The sequence below is a fragment of the Protopterus annectens genome, chromosome 5.part1, assembly GCF_019279795.1.
Source record: "Protopterus annectens isolate FY-2018-M chromosome 5.part1, PAN1.0, whole genome shotgun sequence".
NCBI classification, from domain to species: domain Eukaryota; kingdom Metazoa; phylum Chordata; order Ceratodontiformes; family Protopteridae; genus Protopterus; species Protopterus annectens.
In genome coordinates, this window is record NC_056736.1 from 530,569,153 (window position 1) to 530,591,637 (window position 22,485).

Below are 22,485 nucleotides of genomic sequence, written 5' to 3' on the forward strand. Positions count from 1 at the left end.
GAGGTATAAGTATAGGTATGTATCACAAGGAATACCTTTTCTATGGAACAGTCTTCTACTCCATGTTATGCCCAGTACTTCTCTTACAATGTTTAAATGTAATTTGGATAAATGAATGGGAAACTGCAAATTCTCCCCCACTCAAGCAGACATGTCTTTCATGGGTGAAGGCAACAAGCAAATATCTCAACATAGCCTTGTTCTGCCTGCCTCTGAGTTATTCGGACACAAAATGTAAGGACTGAAATTATGATGGGAATGTCAGACTTCTTAAGATTCTGAAAGATCAACAGCTTACTAAATACCTCAGGATCTGTGAACCTAAGGCACCATAGTACCAAAGTATTCCTATGTGAAATCATGGGTGCAAGCACATGCAGAAGAGGCGCATGACTATGCACATCATGCAACATCACAGCTTTATGTTGGGATAACCGAAAATTAGGAATCATATTTTAAGCATGATTCACAGGCTGCTATTTTGTTCCACATGAAAGTGACATAATTTTCTGAGGAGATTCACAAGAATGACAGTTTCTGCCGGTACTCACCAGAGCTGCATGGTGTATTAGAAAGAGTAACATATGCTTTATCTCCATCATAACCAGTTCAGAAAGTGCTTACTAGACCCCTCTGATGTTGTTTTCAAATATATGGATGTCTAGTATGGATTGGCTGAAGAGTCTTCTTCAGTGACTGGGATTTCCAGGACAAGACAACAGTGCAGGAGTCATTGTGACAACCTGTAGTGCAGGAACTGTGCAGATCTCTATGCCTAGGAAGCAGAGGTGAGAACACAGTATCTCGAATAGTTTTGTAAGTGTTTTTTGTTTCTTGTTTTATGGTTGACACTGCCCTTTATAATAGCAGGCATTTTTTTAAGATCAGCTTAGGTGTATGTAGGCTTCTATGTGGAGCTCCATTGTCAGGTGGAGGTGATGGTGGCTGTGATGATATATCCAAACCTAATTTGATGTGGGATTTTTCAGGGACATTGTCTGAGGTGAGGCCACACTGTGCCATCTCAGGGTGTCTGCACACTATCCAGTGTGTCTACATGTGCAAGTAACCAAGCTATTATTCTGTGTCACTATGGTAACATTTGAACAGGGTATACATACCAACCTCCTGCCTATCTCACTTCTAATGGGTTATATTTATGGGCTTATTATTTGCATAGTTCTGGCATCTCACCTTAGTCCTCTCACTGTTCTCCTATGTGCCTTTCTCTTCCAGCATAAGAAAATAAAATAACTGTATCATCTATGTGAGGAGGCTGGAGAATCTAGTGAGCAGCTACAGTTTATACAACCGCATGCTGATCTGTGTAATGAATATTCAGTTCATTGTCAGGATAGACTCACTTAGCAAACTTCTCTCAGCAAGCATCCCAGCCACAGCCTAGCCCTGCTGAAGCTTTTGCTGTACAGCATGAAGGTGTTGAGGCTGGGCGTGGCTGATCAGAAGGAGGGCCGTAGCCCCCTATCCGATAGTCTACTAGCATTGCTTGAGATAACCTGGCCACATCTAAAGCAGGTGTTGAAAGCTGTTGTTTAGACAGCCATGAATGGGTTTATGGCCTGGATTGACAGCCACATGGAGTGGACTGTGGATTTGCTCGATCAGCCAGCCCTGACCATTGGGCCAGTAGAAGATGATATAGCCCACATGACCAACCAAGCTGATCCATCACCAGGTGATAATGTTCCCCTAGGCCAGCACAGTAGCTGGTGTGATGCTGCTTGACCTCACCCTACCCCCTATTAAGTGCACCCCTACCTCTTGTGCAACACCACCCAATGTATGTGGCATCAAAACCTCCCATTACCATTTCTCTGTCCTCTGCCCATCCCACATCTCTCCCCATCCTAATGTTTGCACATCCACCTGTTTGCCTCTACTGTTGTTTGTGTGCCTATCTGTCCCTGCATGCTGACCTATTCCACTTCCTACCCTTCTTTACCTTACACCCTTCTCTCTCTCTCTCTCTCTCTCTCTCTTTACTTCTCTCAACATATTGACCCCATCACAAAAAAGTCGCCCTCCCTCCTCCCCAGTTTTATATGTTGTCCATGTGTTAATTTACTTGCTGCTTCTCTATTTTTCCTACTTTCTTATGCATCTTTTTCCATGCATGTGGACATCACAACACCTCAATTACAAAATGGTTGTACTGTATAGCTGTGTGGGGTGCTTTGCTCCACCTTGCTGAAATACAAACAAGCACACACAGCACAGCTGCTACATGTGTTGATGTTCTTTAGGGATGCATTGATCAATGAGTTCATCTTTTAATTTTTTTACATTATCATACAATAAGATGCTCAGTGACCCTATCCCTTGTGTCTTGACTTCCATGTATTTCACTGCATGGTTGTGTTTATTTGTATAGTTGCTGTGTTATCTACTTTTACTCCTTGAAGCATGATTGGCTGCACAGATGCACTACCTGTTGAAATTTGTATCTGTGATGAGTGTTTTGCCATGCTGCAAACCTATATTTCTGTATCTAATTTTGCAGAATATCCCTGATTTTGCCTTAAATTTTTGTCCGATTCTTTATATGATATTTTGATTTTCTGATAAATCACTTAGGATTACAGTAAGTAAATTATGCAAGATATTAAGAGTTTTGTAGTTTTTATTCTTCAGAAAATTCATGTTGATACTAAACCTGTTGCTTTATTAACTTTCTTAACAAGTTAGAATAACATTTTAAAAATGTCCCTGATTTTGGGCCTTTGCTCCACATTATTTTTGGCTTTGTCCTTAACTATTAGGCAAAGAAGTTGAGAGCTATGGTGCAACTCTTGTGCAGAAGTGCAGTGCATCTTTGTGACTCTTGATCCAAGACTCCAACTGTTGTTGTCACAATGGAAATTAAACCAAAAAAGGAAATGAAACCATAACAGACTTACTGATTCTTCTCTGGATCCTGACTTTTGTGCCTTTCCCTGTTATTTTCCTTCCATTTGGTAGAGTCACCTGGCAGAAATATATTCCATGATCTCCAACTGTCACATTTGTGATAGTCAAGGACAAATCTCCAGTAGACCAGTTACTACTGATGAAGGTTCTCTCAATGAAATACCCTTTCCATGTTATCTCCTTGTCCATCATATCATCTAATAAGTTTTTCTCAGCCACATCAGAACAGCCTTCTCCATCTTCCTTGTACCATTTGACCTTTATACCCTTAAGGCCTAGAAAAGTAGGATGAGAAAACTGACATGAAAGAATTGCCTTCTCACCCTCCTTGACCTTCCTCTTTAGTGCCTGCATTATGAAAGGCTTTAATGTCTCCTTCTCAGATGTTCTCAGTTGTGTGACTTCAGTGACACTTGTCTCCCTGTCTGATGCCTCTGTAGACTTCATAGAGTTATGAGTAGGCATTCCAGAAAACAGTAATTCAAAGAGTCTATTGGTGATTACTGTGCTATTGTCTCTAATTGCTGGCAATCCTAATGTAGGGAAAATCGTATCTTGATCAGCCAGAATGAAACAGGGAGCTTGGACACCTACACAGAGACAAAGAAAACAGATTTAGTTTACATTTTATGTAAAACACAAGTTGCCGATAATTTCTTTCCCTGAATAGATTATAAAATGTAACCAAAATAGCAAAGCCACAAAAGAAACTCCCCAAAAAGGAAGTCATCCAAAATCTCAGAATTGAGACAAATGCCTCACATAGTGTTGACGTCATAGAGTTGCACCTAAACAAACCTTTCTTGCATCAATTTTTAGGTTAGGTTTGAACTTGCATATAAGTGAGCTTGTCCATAGTCAGTACTGTTTCTCTTTACTCTCCACTGGCAGGTATGACTTTCTCTATGATATGTTCTTCCTCTACACAATTACCACATAAGGTATGAATGGTAAATCTGAACAGCTTTAAACTTTCTCACAATGAATGGCTGGGCCTGTTTTTTTGATATCGAATGAGCAGGAATATATGAAATACATCTATATAAGCACAACAGTATAATTATCAATAAAGTAATAATCAATTTACTTAATCACATTACTAAATAGAAATATATTTTACTTTCTTTATTCCATGTTGAGGTGAATGTATGGTGTCTATTTTAATGGTGCTGTAATACTGTTAATAAATTATTGTGCTTAGTTATACAGTTAAATCAGTGCAAGTTAGGAGTCTGATGGATTTCTTCCAAGCTATCTAAGGGAGCTGACAAGTCTACTGATTGCCCTCTATTGCAATTCTTAAGTCCATTTCTGCAGGAAAGAATAAGTAACAAATCCAACTTCAGAACAGTGACATGTGGAGTACCACAGGGTTCAGTCTTGGGTCCTGTTTGGTATCTACTTTTTTGAAGTACAGGCTAACACAGAAGGTCTTTGGCTAACGAAGTTCACAGATGACTGCAAACTAGGAGCCATAATCAAAACTCTTAACGATGTGGACATCCTACAAAAGGGCCTCACTGAGACAGATGCCTGGTGTCAAAGCCATGGCCTCAAGCTCAATGCCAAAAAGTGCATTGTCACCCCCTTTGGTAAAAACTCTGTACCCATGAGCTACCACATAGGTGGTAGTCTACTTAATACTGAAAGTGTGATAAGAGACCTTGGGACACAGGTGGACAGTAGTCTCTCCATTGATAATCACATCGCCATAGTAGTCAGGAAATCCTTCTACGTGGCACACCTCATCACAAAAGGTTTCTTATCCAGGAAAAAAAGAGGTCATTGTTCCCCTCTTCTCATCAATCATTAGACCCATTATAGAGTACAGCACCCCTTTTGGTATGTGCCTCACAAGACATCTACAACAACTGGAAAGGCCGCAGAAATACCTCACAAAGAGGATTACTGGCCTCAAACAGATGCCCTATGCAGACCATCTCAAAAAACTCTAGCTTTACTCCAACGCATATCGCCTACTCAGAGGCGATCTCTGCCTAACATACAAAGCTATGTCAAACCCAGAGTTGTTGGACATGCTCTTAAAAAAATCCCAATCCCTCCGAGCTACATGTTCTAGGGACCTAAACCTTGTCACCACAATAAACAGAACATGCTGGAAGGATAGATTCCTGTCCCAGAGACTTCCCATACTCTAGAACAAACTACCTATCTATATCAAATGAAGCTCCTCATTAGCACTCTTCAAGAAAAATCTTGATGATTGGATGGGAAAAAAGAAATTCACCCTGGGGATCACCTCTTTGGCTCTGCTCGACAGGGGCACAGGAAAATAATTTTCTTGGGTGGAGAAAGCCAGGGTACCTTTTTGGCTAGGCTTGTATAGGCCCTAAGGCCAATAGCCTAATACCTACCTATGAATCTATGAACAAGTGGCATGCAGGCATTGAGTATGATACCATCTGAAAACCTCTGGATGCATCCAGCAATTAAACTGTCAGGATTCTGAAAGGTGTGTGGCTAGATTTTCATTAAATATGATGATAGATTGTGAACAACTAAAGTAAAATTAATGGAGTTACTGAAAAGACTGATCATAATGTAAATAAAAATAAATAAATAAATAAATAAGGCACAGTGACACTGTACACACATTTCACTACATATCAAGTACTTAATTCCCACAAACATCAGCTGCTATTAACTAGAAGTTACACACCGCATTAGTGGTGATGGCTGTTTTGCTTCAGAGACACTCTGAATTTAACTAGACTTGGTAACATTTGGATGTTACTGTTTTGCCCATAAAGTAAGAGATAGGACCAAAGTATCACTGAACTTTGAGTCTGGTTTAAGTGTAAACATAACTGACAGAAGTAAAAAAAATAACTTTAGTGCATATTCAGTGCACTTATTTATGAAGCTGAAAAGCATAATGGAAAACTATTGAATGCTGAATAGTGTGCCAGTAACACAGCGTCTCAGAATAATGCAACTGCTGTTTTGGAAAAAGAACATCGTAAAATATTTGGGTCATTCTACTTATGTCACTTGACCTTGAACATAGTGTGCTTTAGGGTTGTGCACAAGCCAAAGCCACTTCTTCTGTACCTGGTAGTACAGTTTGTGGGTCTGTAATGTATATTCACTAGTTGACTGGATGTGGACATCTTATTTTGCAAGAATCAGACATGAAATACTGTTACCAATGTCAGTGAGTGGTGTTCTAAAAACTAAGGCCAACCAAATTCACAGTTGTACTTCTTGGAGGGCAGCAATAATTGTACCAACTATTAAATTAAATAATTTGAAAATAACAATAGAAACAAAATTCATAGAGTTGCATGGATCTGCCAGTGCGACAATTTAAGCATTTGTCTGGACCATGCATATGAATCAGTGTAAACCACAAGCATGAGAGCCAAGTTGCTGTATGTTGTATGAAGAGCAGTTCACAAATATAAGCCTGCCGTATAACTACTGTCATGATATTGAGGAAAGCAGTAACGTCTCATCAGAAGTGGCTGAAACTCTAAAAAATACAGAAGCAATGATGGATGGGGCTCCTTTTCTAATGGCAGACATGATAGTGAGGCCGTGGTGACAGGCTGAAGCACAACCAATATCCTACAGGACAATCACTAATAGTTGTGCTTCAGCCTGCCACCACAGCAGGCTAATGCACAACCAATATCCTACAGGACAATCAGTACTGGTTGTGATTTGGTAATTTGTCAAACTAATCTCTAGCTTATGGGTTGAGATAGTGGGTAGGTACAGCTCTGAACTGACACTTTCAACTGGTATATGCAGACAGACTGCTTGTGGTCAGCTTATCCTTGGAATGCAGCATAAAACGACCATGTGCCTGATGGGAATGGACATCCAGTGTCCAGTGAAGGACACCTTCAGCACTGCATATTCAGCACTGCATAGTCATTTGTATTGTACATGTCACATGGTCTGTCAGTACACTGCAGGCACATGTCAAATATTTTAAGTTTTTAACCAGCAGTGATGCAGATCCCAGAGAAACAACTGAGCAGCATCATATGGTGTATGTATGCTGCCTGAACATGCACTGTGTGACATCCCTCCTCTGGGCCAGTAATCAAGGAGCCTCAATCCTCACCACTCACACCAGTGGGAAATGTTCACTTAGAACAAAAATGGATACACACAGTATTTTCAGATATAGCTTTCTGCACCAAGCACAATTTCCCTTAAGAACACACAGGCAGCACACTCAGTTCTGGGGCTGGGTTTTCCTCTCCAGGCCCCAAATAAAACTATAACTTTCCCTCTGCAGAAACCGGTGCCCTGTTTCCCTGTTCCAAGTAGCTGACACACATACTCTTTGAGATTTTATTTTCACACACACACACACACACACACACACACACACACACACACACACACACACACACACACACACACACACACACACACACACACACACCTGTTGGGAAAGGCTGGCACAGATTTACCAGCTATGCCCCCTCAGCCCTGACTATAAGGTAGATTCACTGCCACCAGCCAGCTAATTTACGGCTCTTACCATGGTACCCAATTATTCTTAGTAAAATTAATACTTATACAAATGGTAGTATTAGCCAATTTACAAGACTTTCGGAGCACGAAGCCCACAGTGTCACCAGAAAAATGCAATTACTCTCCAAGTTTAAACTATTTTTAAAAGAAAAGCCACAATGAAAGGTATACATATAATTAATAATAAATAATAAAATAGAAAATACAAAAATATTGAATATCTATTTACAACAAACACCAGAGTTACCATTCACAGGAAATATAAAAATAGCACAGATGGAAAGACTCAGACAGATACAGAAAACAATACTTTTAGCTAATCTCATTATTTTTATAACTGACTGAATAATTACAACTCCTGGTTACTTACTAAAGCAAGGCAAGATGAAGCGGATGAGTGTCTTGTGTCAGTTCCAATAACAGAATGCTGAGTGCCACTATCACATATCTCACTAATACCTAAATACAGTTTTAGTGCTGTCTATAGAATGACATCACATCTGCTCACCTGACTCAGTGGTTCCCACAGAACCACCCCGACTAGAAGAACCAGAATCTAGTACAGATGTGTCTCAATTCATGTCTAGAGCTTTGCTAAGGGATCTGGAGACTGTAAAACAATTCCACTACTTTCATCCTTCTAGTAGAGACTAACCAGCCATTCTCTGGCACTCCAGGGTAGCAAGTAGTTCACCACTAAGTACAATAAGAGCAGGATCTCAGACTAGACATTGTGCCTCTGGCTGCATTCATGCCCCTGAGATAAAATCTTTATGTCCTAAACCAATTCATTTAATTTTAAGCTATTTTTCTTAAGGTAAGCTGGGATGAGCTTAACCCCTGCCCTTCCAGTATCCTCTAGTAACATATATACATTTCAGCAGTTACCACAATACAGCCTAACATAATGTATATTTCTTTTTATGTCCAGCAGGACCCACTGTTAATACATTTTTAACACAAACAGCTTTACAAATGCATTTTAACACAAGCATCTGTACAAATCAGTTTGATATACAAATGACATAAAAATCTTTACAAAACCCCAGCTAGCTATGCTGACATATGTTACACATACACAGCGTACTCTCTCTGGCATAGCTGGTGCTACCTCACATCATCACTCACACTGCAACAAACATGTTTGCATGCTTGGAATGTACTTCTGATGGCTTGACACAGTAGACTGTGAACATTAATGTATTACTCTGAAATGTTAGGGAGTATGCATGGTATACTGGATTCTTTACAATATGTGACTCTGGAATTCCTGCTGAAAACAAAAAATTATAAATAACAGGGGGAAGGGGAGTCATTGGCTATACAAAGATGGTGGCACATGGGAGGGACTCAGTGGTGAGGATCCCCACGTTACCCTGTTAATATGTAATTACCTTTATAACAGTAAGATGCCTGAAGAAAACTTTAAGGTGAATGCTGGCATAGTATAAGGAAGGCTAGGAGGTGCATCAAATCAAGCAATGTCGTGAATTCAAAATTTCTAAGCAAGCAACATGACTAAAATTATTGACGATACAATAAGAGGTGAAACAGCCTTTTATTTCTTCTGTTTCCTGTACCTTTTCTTTCCTGATGGGTAAATCATCTTGTTTCCTGTAAATTGTGGTGCAAGGAGATTTACATTGTTCAGAGTGGATACATTAAAAATAAGTCTTCTCATCCCAACTGGCTGCATCTCTCTGCACAGAGAGTTTTGAATGTAACTTATACACACAGTATCAATTCAGTCAGAGAGTATATAGAAGTCGAGAAATACTTTGATAACATTAACATTCAGTTGTTACTCTGTGGTTGTATGAAGAACTTTTTATGTCTGGTGCCTTCTTAAAACAAGCTAATGTGCTTTCTAGAAGAAATTTTACAAAAGCAGATTGTATGTCCAGAAAGGTAGTGGACACAGCTGTGATGCTTGTGTAAGTTGCTCGATATGAACAGCACAAGCAATGCACTGCATTTGAATTGTTTTTACTGCTGTTTTAGCTACTTTTCTGTAAAAAAAAAAAAAAGGTAAGCCTATTTCCTACCTTTCCTGTAACTTGTGTAGTCCAGATACAGATTTGCTGTATCCAGGACTATATGTAAGCTTCTAAGCCCCCCCCCCAAACCGTTCTGTGTTGGAGGGAAGCCTTCTAGCTTGTCAGTGGGAGTGGTAAGCACTAGGTAACCTGTCTACCACATAAGGAGTGGTTCTGGTCCAGAAATTGTAGTTATTGGCCATCTGGGCAATCTTTTCCATCTCTCTCAACTTTCTGATTTGAAAGCCTGCATATGCACTTGTTTCTTTCCTGTAACTTGTCTAGTGCAGATACAGATTCTTAGTTTTAGCACTTGAATTTGCTTATTCGTGCCCAGCACTTGTTCAGAACTTGTTGTAAGCATTAAATAAGCTACTCATTACTATAGCACTAAACCTTCCTCATTACCTAGAGGAAAACAGTTTTTCACTTACTTTTCTCACTTGCTTAGAGAAAAACAGCTCTTGTACTCACTTTCCTCACCTATCTAGAGGAAAATAATTTTTTATTCAGGCATGTCCAAGGGTCAGCTCCCAGTGTTCTCTCCTGTCTATCTGATGAATCTGGCCATCTTGAGGCAATGTAGAAATTGCCTCATGTACACAGACAACCCTCTCCTCCTACCACCCAACACTACAACCTGTGAGAGATGCACTTATCTAGCCAAACTGGAGGTAAAGCTCTCTCCAACCAAGACCAAAATTGACATTCAAGAGGTGAAGGTAAACACTTGCACCACACCACACTTATCATATAGTCTCACTAAATCTACACCACCAAAATCCACACATAGAAACACAAAAACATTTGCAGAGGCTCTCAATAATAATCTGCCCAAGCAACAGAGACCTCCAAAGTAGAAATGCAAGCTACTTCCACCCCCCAACAAAACCCAAATGACACATAGCCCACAGACACAGTGTGCCACTCAACTACAGCCAATAAGGCAAAACAACATATCCAATACACTAGTTGTAGGTGAGTCTATAGTCAGGCACACTGATGTCCCACTCACCAGGCTAAACAAGGCGAAGGTTACTGTCAGCTGCCTGTCGGGTGCCAGAATCCACCACATAACCCATGCACTCAGGGCATTCTACAACAAGTACAAATATGACTCTGTCATTGTCCATGTTGGTGTGAACGACCTGAGACGTACCTTCCTGGACAACATGAAAAGAGACATGGAAGAGCTCTCTGATCTTGTAGCCCAGGCAGGTATGACTCTAGCCCTGAGTAGCATTCTGCCATCACCCAGAATGATACTGCAGTACAAGGGATCCAGTATCTGTCTGCCTGGGATGACATGGTCGATAGACCACGATGCTTAGCCAGAGATGGCCTGCACCTGTCGCCCCTGGGATTCTGGATACTGGCTAAGACTCTTGCCGCCCCTATAGTGCCTTTTTTAGGCAAGGTTCAAATGACAAATTCACCACCTTAACAGGATCAGGCAAGCAAATACTGATGGTAATGCTACTCAGTGCTAGAAGTCTAAATCTCAAAATACACTCACTCGAGGCACTCCTTAAAATGGAGAACATTGATATCTGTGCAGTGACTGAGACCTGGTTCAAGGCTCCAGAGAGCACCCCTGCACTACCAGGCTATAACTCATACCACACTTTTCGGCCATGTAACCTGGTCTAGAACACCAAAGGTGTCCATATTCATTAAGGATATCCACACCTCCAGGCTAGTTGCTCAGCATAATGCATCCAAGGTTATCCAAGTGTAACTAACTCTGGGCAAAACTGCAATCCAAATTGTAGCTTGCTACAGATCCCCCACCATGCCCCAAGATTCCCACTCCTCTTTTCTTGATGTACTGGAAAATATTAGGGTTCAACCAAACACCCTAATAATGGGCGATTTCAACTATCCCTCCATTAAATGGGAAAACTACTCCTGTACCGACTCCTTCACACAACGCTTTCTGGAATTCATAAACTCCAGTGCCCTGGATCAGCTTATCCACACCCCCACCAGGGGCAACAATATCTTAGACCTAGTCATTACCAACATGAGTGACTGGTGTTCCACATCTGAAGTCAACTCCTCGTTGGTCCGATCCAACCATAAGCTAATCACCCTTGATATCCGCATCCCGCCCCCACCTCCCATTAAGGAAACCACGGTAAAAAATTTCTCCAAAGCCAACTTTATGCTTCTTAAGACAGAAGTGATGAACTTCATGACACCCATGCAGATGGACAATACAGTTACGACTGGTGAATCCTACACAAATGCACTCTGTAAGCACTTACACGAGTGCATGGATCATGCTATCCCAAACAGAACCAAGACGCTATCCTTCAAAAAAAAAGGAAGCCAATCTGGTGGTCCCCTGCCATAAACAAACTGTACAACAGAAGGAAGAAATTGTTGCAAAAGAGAGTAAAATTCCATGAGTGGAGGAGCTCCCTGGTCAGCCTCAGTAAGAAGCTGAGATCCCTTATAAGATCCTCCAAAACTAGCTATGAAAACAAAATCACCACTGATTCTAAGGACAACCACAAAGCATTCTATAGCTATGTCAAGAATCTCAATGGCAACACCCAGATCTCCTCTGAGTTACAGCACAACAGCATGAAAATTACAGAACCAACTGATATTGCCAACATCCTGGCAGATAGGTTCAGTGCTAACTTTACCCCCTCACCCCCTAAAGGGCCCATATCTATACAGGAAGAATGCAGAGTCCCTGTAATCACAACTACGCAGGTAAAAGCTGCAGTCTCTAAAGCCAAAAACACAGCATCCATGGGACCAGACAACATCCCAGGCTGCATTTTACACGATCTTCAGAACGAACTGGCTCCCCACCTAAGCACCATTTTCAATCATAGCCTCACATCAGGCTTTGTGCCCACTGTATGGTGTATAGCAACAGTTATCCCACTCCACAAAGGGGGAGCCACCACTGATCCTGGGAACTATCGACCTATTAGCCTGACGAGCCTGGTCTGCAAGGCCATGGAACGTATCATCATGGACCTCATAAACAAAGACATTTGTAACCTCCAAACTCTGGATCCCACCCAGTTTGGATTTGTGAAAGGCAGATCATGCCTCCTGAACCTAATCGACTTCTTTAAGGCAGTCACTAAAGCCATAGATGAGGGTAAGGTGATTCACACAACCTATCTTGACCTCGCCAAGGCTTTCGACACTATCCCCCATTCTGGAATTATAGCTAAACTCACTAAACTAGGTACAAATCCCTACATCACAAGATGGGTTGCCAACTGGCTCACTGACAGAACCCACACTGTAAAAGTTGCACACTCCAAATCTGATCTCAAACCAGTGACAAGTGGAGTACTACAGGGTTCAGTTCTGGGACCTCTCATGTTTGGTATCTACTTCTCTGAAGTACAGGGTAACACAGAAGGTCTCTGACTAACAAAGTTCGCAGATGACTGCAAACTAGGAACCATAGTCAAGTCCCGAAATGATGTAGAAATCCTACAGAAGGGCCTCGCTGAGACAGATGCCTGGTGTCAGAGCCATGGCCTCAAGCTCAATGCCAAAAAGTGGATTGTCATTCCCCTTTGGTAAAAACTCTGTACCCATGAACTACTACATAGACAGCAGTCTACTTAACACCGAATGTGTAATAAGAGACCTTGGGACCCAGGTGGACAGTAGTCTGTCCTTTGATAGTCACATCGCCACAGTAGTCAGGAAGTCCTTCTACGTGGCACACCTCATCATAAAAGGGTTCTCATCTAGGAAAAAAGAGGTCATTGTTCCCCTTTACTCGACACTCATTAGACCCATTATAGAGTACAACGCCCTTTTTGGAATGTACCTCACAAGACATTTGCAGCAGCTGGAAAGGCCACAGAAGTACCTCACAAAGAGGATTACTAGTCTCAAACAGATGCCCTACACTGACCGTCTCAAAAAACTCCAGCTTTACTCTGTAGCATATCGCCTACTCTGAGGTGATGTCTGCTTAACATATAAAGCTATGTCAAACCCAGAGCTGCTGGACATGCTACACCTAAAGAAATCCCAATCCCTCCAAGCTACATGGTCTAGAGACCTAAACCTTGTCACCACAATAGACAGGACATGCTGGAGGGACAGATTCCTGTCCCAGAGACTTCCTATACTCTGGAACAGGCTACCCATCTATGTCAAGCAAAGTTCTTCATTAGCACTCTTCAAGAAAAATCTTTATGAGTGGATGGGAAATAGGAAATACACCCCGGGGATCACTTCTGTGTCTTGGGTAGTGTAAGCTTTGAACCTATGAACCTATGAACAAGCAACATAAATAACAAGTCACGAGGGTCATAACCAAATAAAGTAGCCCAAAGACAGCACATAAATAGACACAATTGTTATTTTCTATGTTAGTTGATTGCATCAGTGGCTGCAATTTCTTTTTCCTGTACACAGAGCCAAGGCCTTACTTGAAAGCACAATGAGCAGGTCTGGGAGATATATACCTAAAATGGTACAGGCAAATTAGACAGATCTCATAGGAGACCAAAAACAAAATGATAGGTATGAGTAAATGATGTACAAACAGATCTATGGATTTTGAACATACATTGCTGGTATGGAAACAAGAATGTAAAAATGGCAGATTTCCATAAATACATATTGCGCAAATATGTGTTCAAATAAATCCCATAAAACTGACATACATTACCTTAAAGATTATGTTTAAAGGTGCACACACTTTTCTTTTCGCACAAAAAAGTGTTTGTATATATTTTTATGCATGTGTATACTTTCTTGTGTGAAAAGAAAAGTGTGTTTTGCAGCCTTTAAAAATATTAAGTTTTAAAGATTGCTTTCAAACATGTAAGACTAACTGTAGTGAGCCCTGTTTTTTATGTCATTCTGGGTTCCAGATCTAATTATGCTGGATTAGCACAGGGTAAGTAACTGTAAATTAGATATGTAATTGCCAAACTGTTAAATTAACAGTTTGGTAAAAAACATCCTGACTAGTTTTTTTGCCAAACTGTTAATTTAACAGTTTGGCAATTACATAACTAATTTAGAATTACTTACTTATATTACTCCATCATAATTAGAACTGGAACCCAGAGAGACATAATTGCCTCCTGCTCTTTCATGAATATTAATGCCATAAACACAGCTCACTACATTTAGTTTATCACTTTCGAAAGCAATCTTTAAAAACTGTTTATTAATATGAGTATAATTATATGATGTAAAAACAGTTCTAAGGATTTTGAACTTTGCACTACATGTATGCACACACTTTTTTATCCAAAAACAAAAGGTCGTTTCGCACCTTTAAACCTGATCTTTAACTCACTGTCTGACTTTGAATTAGTGTTTTCTTTTTATCTTTTATGGCTTGGTAAATTAATATTTTTAAGTTAAAATGTGGATACTTACAGCCTGTCTTTAAGGTGTTCTGTCTCTCTGAAGCAACATTAATAAAGTAAGACAGCAGCAGGACTGAATGGCTGACAGTGGCGATGCTGATCAATCAGTGTGAGAATAAATTTGTCATTGTTTTCTAAGTGAAATTGTAAAATATTTGTGAACTGCACTTAAGCCTTATAAAATATACAGCAAGTAATCTAAGACTGTGTGCGTCTTTCAGTGACATGAACAGATTTGAGAACTTGTGACCTTCTATGCCATGTATAAAATATATAACATTTGTAAATGAAGAATGCAGTTGAATTCTGCTGGGAGCTTATACATTGGATATGAAATGTACAGTAGCCATGTGAAACTGAAAATGTAATTATTTTGCTGTATGACTGATTACTAGATCTGTGGCTATTCTTAGGCCAGGAAGCCAAAGGCTGTAAAGGAGCAATTAGAAAAATCTTTTAAGGAAATAGCTAACTAAGAGTAAGAAAACAAGCTCCATCAGATAAATGTGAAACTCTACTAAATTACATGTGTATTTTTGCATGGAAGCAATATAAACCAAATAGTGAGTAAGAGTCAGAGAGACAGAGAGAGAAGAGAGGAGGAGCTACCCTGGAACTTGTGACGTACAAATCTGTGGGTTTGTTTCTGTACATAACTCTATGATTAGAAATTCAGCCATTGTAGCTTAGTGATAAATAATTATTTTAGTTAAGAGATAGCTAGGGGAACTGTTTATTGGGTGTTTTTTCTTTCTTGTAATCTAGTTGTGTTTTCTATATTCTTTATGTAGGTTTATATTCCTCTGCACATCTAACTGTTAACTGTCCTGATTAACTCCTTCTTTCTTACGTAAAGTATTGTATTTATTCACTTTTAAATCCCTGGTGGCTGTTTGTCGATTTTCTTATTTATTAACTGATAAGTAGCTATTTATTGCAACATGCTGACAAGCTGCTGGCATTCACGTCTTAATTGTCAGACTGATGAGTGACATACTACCATTTGTATATATAATTATTTGGCTTATTAGCAAGAGTGAAATAGTAACTGGTAGTTCCCCAGTCAGGTAATCTGGGGTAGTGTCAGTTTTCTACTTTGGGCATGACAGAAGTCTATAGTACTGGAAAATACCAACCTTCTCTGGGAATATGTATATATGTGTTATATTTAAAGTGCAGTTACTATGGGCAAATGAGCACTGGAAGTCATTGAAACTCAGAAAAAGTGGTGAGAAATGGGTATAAGGAAACAGGCCAAAGACTTTGCTTAGTAAGGTGTTCAGTGTGAACCCTAATCTTGGTTGTGGATGTCCTAGGTCCAAACATTGGGCAACAGTACATATTTCCTGCATGCTGCTGAGGTCAAACTGCACTTAGTAAATTATGTGTTGCTTCATATTTGTATGCCTTTTTTAAGTGTTTCTGGTACCAATTTTGTGACTCAACAGATCTTAGTCTTGGGCATTCATAATGACTGGCAGTGGTGGGACTCAAACCCCAGTTGTGTGCCTGCCACTTACTATCCCTAATTAGAAATTTTATTATATTTTATTTAAAGGTATATGAGCTGGGCCATAAAGCCTCTTATTTATGACATTGTTGCAGAATATAAGTAACATGTACAGAGTAACAAGACATATTGTATAAAGAAAATGAGTAAACAGTAACAGTATTAGGCACTCTTGACAAACAAATTACAATAATACTGCAGACATTTAAACTATTATCAAGGACAGCAGTGAGAGATCCTGTAGACAAAAATACATAAATGTGATGGGCAGTGTAGTCTTTTTTTTGTGTGTGTGTGTGTGTGTGTGTGTGTGTGTGTGTGTGTGTGGTGTATATACATACATATATGCATGTATTTGATAGTGTTGTTATCCGTGCTCTTAAATGAAGGAGGCATTGGGCCTAAGTAATTGTGTTTTACCGTATGACAAGCATGCGTACCTCATCCCAGTGTATAAAAGAACCATCTAGCAAAGGAAATAAAGACAAGACACACACACACACACACACACACACACACACACACACACACACACACACAAAATTATATCATTTAGTCCTATCAATTCTTTGCAGATAATATGGGAAAGAAATGGGAGCAATGACATATTTTATTTTTCTGGGTCAAACATCTCTGCAGTCCTTGAATCCCCAAATAACATAGCCATCCTGCAGGAGGGTTTGTCCAAAATAAATATCTAGTGCCAAAATAATGGACTGAAAATAAATGCAAAAAAATACATTATCATATCGTTTGGGAAGTTATCTACCCCAGTGAACTACCACATTGACAATATTCCTCTAAGAGTTGATCCAGTAATTTGCGATTTGGGAACTTATGTGGACAATGGCCTAACTTTTAACCAACATGCGCCCTTTGTCATATGAAAGTCCTTCTATATTACACAGCTTATGAACAAAGAGACTGTGTCTTGATCTAGAGATGTCATTCTCCCCCTTTTCTCTGTCCTCATTAGGCAAGTCATTGAATATAATGCTCCTTTTGGCATGTATCCGTCCCGATACATACAGCAACTGGAATGCCCATAAAGATAACTGACTAAAAGGATACAAGACCTAAACAATTTGTCCTACATGGGCCAACTCAAAGTCCGGTCGATGTGCTTGGTATCCTACAGACTGCTAAGAGGTGACCTGTGTATAGCATACAAGGCATCTTGTGTCTCAATATTGATAGACTTATTGCACATCAGCAAGTCAAATGGCAGCAGAAATACTCAGTCTAGGGATCTAAACCTCTTCTGCAACATCATCAGAATGGTTTGGAGGGACAGGTTTATCTCACAGAGGATGACACTGCTCTGGAACAAAAATAAAGCTCATCCCTGTCCATATTCAAGTGCAACATGGATCTATGGATGGGAAACATAAGAATTACTCCAGGACTGCCCCTTATACTACTAATGGACAGAGACAGCTCCTACATGCTTTATCGCATGGGTTTCCTCAAAATTATCTATGGTATGATCCCAGTTATTCTCATTACGGGTAATATATAATTATTGACCATGGGATGAGTAAAGCTTATTTAACATCAAATAAAATAGCCTGCAAGGAAAACTAGTCTAATATTTACATATGGACCTATGAACTTATGACCATGTTGCTGAAGGATTTTCTTAGTAACATGTTGTCTGATAGTTGAAATATTCTTGAGTGTTATCCCTTTTCCTCAGAAATTTTCATTTTTTTACAGTATGTTCTTGCAGAGAAGTGATAGTGTGTTGAAATTTTCTTTTCATTGAAAAGCCAGTTTGGGGATTTCTTAAATTATTCATCTCTGAACAAATAATTTAGACAGCAAAATGTGTAGGAATGTAAAATCACATACACAGTATAATTTATAAATGTGAAATTTGCAGTATGGTAATTTCTTTTCTGAGATTGTGAAAAATAGCTGCTGAGTCCAATTTATAGAGTAAAGGACTTTTTTCATGTTAGAAAAATTGTTCTCTAAGCAACATCTGCCAAGAGCTATTTACTCAACAGCCATCTTGGATAGAGCATTCTTCTTTGTGTGACTTCTAATACAATCTCTATGCTAATTTTATGCCAGATTCTAAAATGACTCTAACTTGCCTGTATCCTTGCAGAGATTTTGTTTTAGAATTCTGCATGATGCTCATGATAGGGTCTTATTAGCTGTCGGTACAACGGAGGGACATCTTCCTGCGTTCTACTGGTTATTTCTCATATTATGCATTCATGTAGCCTTTGTCTGTGTCCATTGTTTTCTTTCATTGCTTATGTATCCTTAATTAATCTGTTAAGACATCTGATGGGTCCATTTCAAAGTTCTTTACTTCTATTTTCTCCCCAGTCATGGAGCTGCGGAATTGACTTGATGTCATTGGGAGAAGGAGGTGTATTATAGGGACTTGAGTGAGCATCCACTGCCTTTCCTTTGTAACCCGGGCATCAGTTCTTGTGTTGGTACAAATGTGTACTTAGTAGTGATGGTATGACATGGTGACATGTAACAATTGTGAATCTCTACACAGGTTTCTCAGTGGTCCATTGTGGGAAGTGATGTAATTATGATTGGATAACTGAGCTCCTCCATGGCTCCAATTCCTTTGCTCACTTGACCTCTCTCTGGGAAATAATTAGGCCCTCACTAGCATTGACAAGAGCCCTATGACTCATTCATTCCTTGCTGGAGGCATAATCAGCCAATGCATTCCTTAGGAGTGAGAAGAGCCACCTGCCACACCTCCTAACCTTCACAGTGGCTAACTAGAGCTCCTCTAGTGCTACTGAGTGTGGGAAGTATGCATGCCTCTGCATGTATGCTAATCCTTGGCACCTAGGCAGCAGACATTCTGAAGACTCAAGCTACATAGGTGCAACATCTATTGCTTCCTCTAGATTTCACCAAAGCAGTGAGCTTGAAATATAGGGATAACAATGGCCACTCACTCCCATCCACCCTACCCTGATTCCTCCAGGGCCCATACTGCTAAATGAACATGAGTCAGCTGGGTCGCAGTCATGACTTCATCACTTTGTGCCTTGGGAGCAGGGAGTGAGTTATTTATGGAGCTTTGATTTGTTTAAAAACTATGATTAATGTAGAAAAAAATTAAACAAATTTCTCATTCCATGGACCCTATTAATCAAAGAAGAATTGCAAATAGAATTAAGAAAATTATATACTCTAATCAGACTAAATAATTATATATCCTTGGCACTAAGAAAAAATTCTATGACTTAGAAGGTATTTTAGAATCTTTTGGAAAACAATTTACCTTAATCAATACTAGCAATACAGAAACCCAACCACAAATGATATTAAAATCCTTCTTTAAAAATACATCAAAATAGACTAACAGAACAACATATTAAGTGATCAATCAATTACATCTGATATTAAATCACAGATTAACAAATTAAAATTAAATAAGGTACCAGGAACTGATAATATAATTCCAGAAATGTACAAATTACTACCTAGGGAAACTTTAAATTTACTTTGAAAAGTATATAATTTAGTTAAAAAAAAATAATAATATCCCTCCTTTTTGGAAACATACTAATACATCCAATTTTAAAAGCAAATAAAGACCCAAAGGAATGCTTCTCATATAGACCAATATCCCTTTTAAACATTGATTACAAAATGTTTATGGGCATATATGTTAAGAGAATTAAACATTTGATCCCTTTATTAATAAATGAAAACCAAACTGGATTTTTAAAGATAAGAATACATATGATAATATTAAAAGAATCCTCACATTAATTGATTATGTTAGTTGTAAAGGACATAAAATGACTATAGTAAGCTTAGGTATAAATAGCACATTTGATTCAGTCTGCTGGGACAATTCGTTTCAAGTTCTGACAGAATATGGATTTTCACAGGAGTCTACTCAATTAAACACCTATATGAAAATTATTTTGCTTATATTAAGATTGGGTCAAGTACATCAACTTTAATTAAAATTAATAAAGGTATGAAACAGGGTTGTCCTTTATCTCCTCTGTTATTTGCTTTAGTCATTGATCCTTTTGCAAACTGTTATTAGGATGAACTCAAACATTAAAGGAATTAATTCCTCTGACACTTTAACATCAAAAATTCAACTACTTGCTGATGACATTTTATTTGCTTTGAGTGACCATAATAATTCATTGCAAGTTTTATTGGATGTTATAGTATATTTTCAGAAAATATCTGGGCTTAAATTTAATAAAAATAAAACTAAGATCCTACTTATAAATAAACAGTTTGCTAACGTATAGCTACAGATAATAGACCTACGTATTTAGGGATTACCTTAAGTAATGAAGTAGATTTAATCATAAATATTAATTTTAGTAATATTCTAAACAAAATTAAACTTCTCATTGAAAAATGGAAGAAGCTCTTTTTCACAATGGAGGATAGATATTTCTTAATTAAAATGATTATTTTTTTTCCTAAAATATTATATTATATCCAAGCTATCTCACTACCTCCTCCTAAATTGTATATATATATATATATATATATATCAATTTAATACATTTATGCTAAATTTCTTATGGTACCCCGAAAAAAACAAGATTTGCATTAGATAATCATTTAAAAGGAAGCAAGAGGAATTAACCTTCAAGACTTTGACATATATGTTTCATCAGCTATTCTTAAAACAATATATTTATGGTTAAATTCTTCATATTCGACAAGATGGAAATTCAAGAACAAATATGGTTGCAATCAAATCTCTCATCTATGTCTGAATATACAAATATTCTGAGTAATAGATTACATTGGATGGTGAAAAATTTTACTTTAGGCAATAAAAGTAAATATATTCCTTCTAAAGTTATAGCTACTATATTTATAAAACTTTACAAATAAAAATCCAGATACTGAAGATTTTTTTCTATTATTTCCAATTGCTTATACATCAAATATATTAGACATTTTTAATACTAATACTATTAATTTTCTCAGAAAGAAAAAAAATGGCACCAATTGACAGAATCTGGAAAAATTCTTAATATGAAACAACTTATGAATAAATTTAATATAGAAAATCAGTTGTGGTTGGTATTTATGAAGTAAGAAATCATTTTATAACTAGAATCAACTTGATGTATACACCAAACAGAGAAAACATTCCTATAATATTTGATTATTACAAATAGACAGTTCAAGGGAAAGGCTATCTTTCTAAATTATATAAATTAATTAAAAACACAAAATCTTATTTTAAAGAAAGCTATTTAAGTTATTATAAAAGCATTATAATTATAATGAATAAAAATGGCTACTTTAAAATTTATAATTTTACTGACTATTCAATTGACCCTGTACTGGTTAAAATTTTCGCTAAAGGACTTACATTCATTCCAACCCACACTACTGATATAGGGGCTTTATTGTTGGATTGTAAACTCTACACTAGAAAGCTCAATTTACAGTTGATTCTGGGGAATGGAAGTTATAATGGGGATTCAAACACACGCATTTCTAGCACTTTTAACCTCCCTTTACACCCGTCCATTTTCTTATTTGAAAAAATGTGCAAAATGGACTTTAGGGCTTTCATTAACCACACATTTGGGACAGGAGCAACAGCCAATTTAAACAAGGATGAACGAGAGGCTTTGAGTAACTTTAGGCTACTACCAGTTCACCTAATAAAGCCAGATAAAGGAGGCAAACTGGTTATTATGCACAACACATACTATAACGAAAGAATGCACAGTAATATAGCGTATTTACTTCTGTTATATCACATGAATCTCTATGAACCACCATAATTATTGTGTTAATTTGTTTTACCAAACTTCTAACTTTCTGGGTTTTATTGAATTTCTGTAGTCCATTTCTTTCATTAATCTTAATATGTCTGCCCATCTCTATTAAAACAAGCAAGTCTTCTCTTTGATCATTTTCTTCTAAACTTTGTTCTTCATTTCTTGCAGGCATTCTATAGAAAGTTCCAGGGCATCGTCCTGTGCCACATTCTATTCAGTTTCATCCTGTGTCATTCGCTGATCTTTCATATGGGAACTCACTGGCCTATCACTCCACAGCACTGACTACTTCAGAGTTGCCACAGTTTCCTGTTTCTTCCCTTGCTGTACATCTCCAGCTGAACATTTGT

At 38.3% G+C, this 22,485-nt stretch overlaps 1 protein-coding gene across 1 annotated transcript in view; it reads right to left on the reverse strand.

Annotated features, from left to right (window-relative positions):
* Positions 1-2,865: 2,865 nt before the first annotated feature.
* Positions 2,866-22,485, reverse strand: part of LOC122803302 — an 88,891-nt gene continuing 69,271 nt past the window's right edge. The window contains exon 2 of the mRNA XM_044072871.1: positions 2,866-3,518. Coding sequence (XP_043928806.1) covers positions 2,881-3,518 — 638 coding nt within the window. The 3' untranslated portion in view covers positions 2,866-2,880. The remainder of the gene's footprint in view (positions 3,519-22,485) is intronic.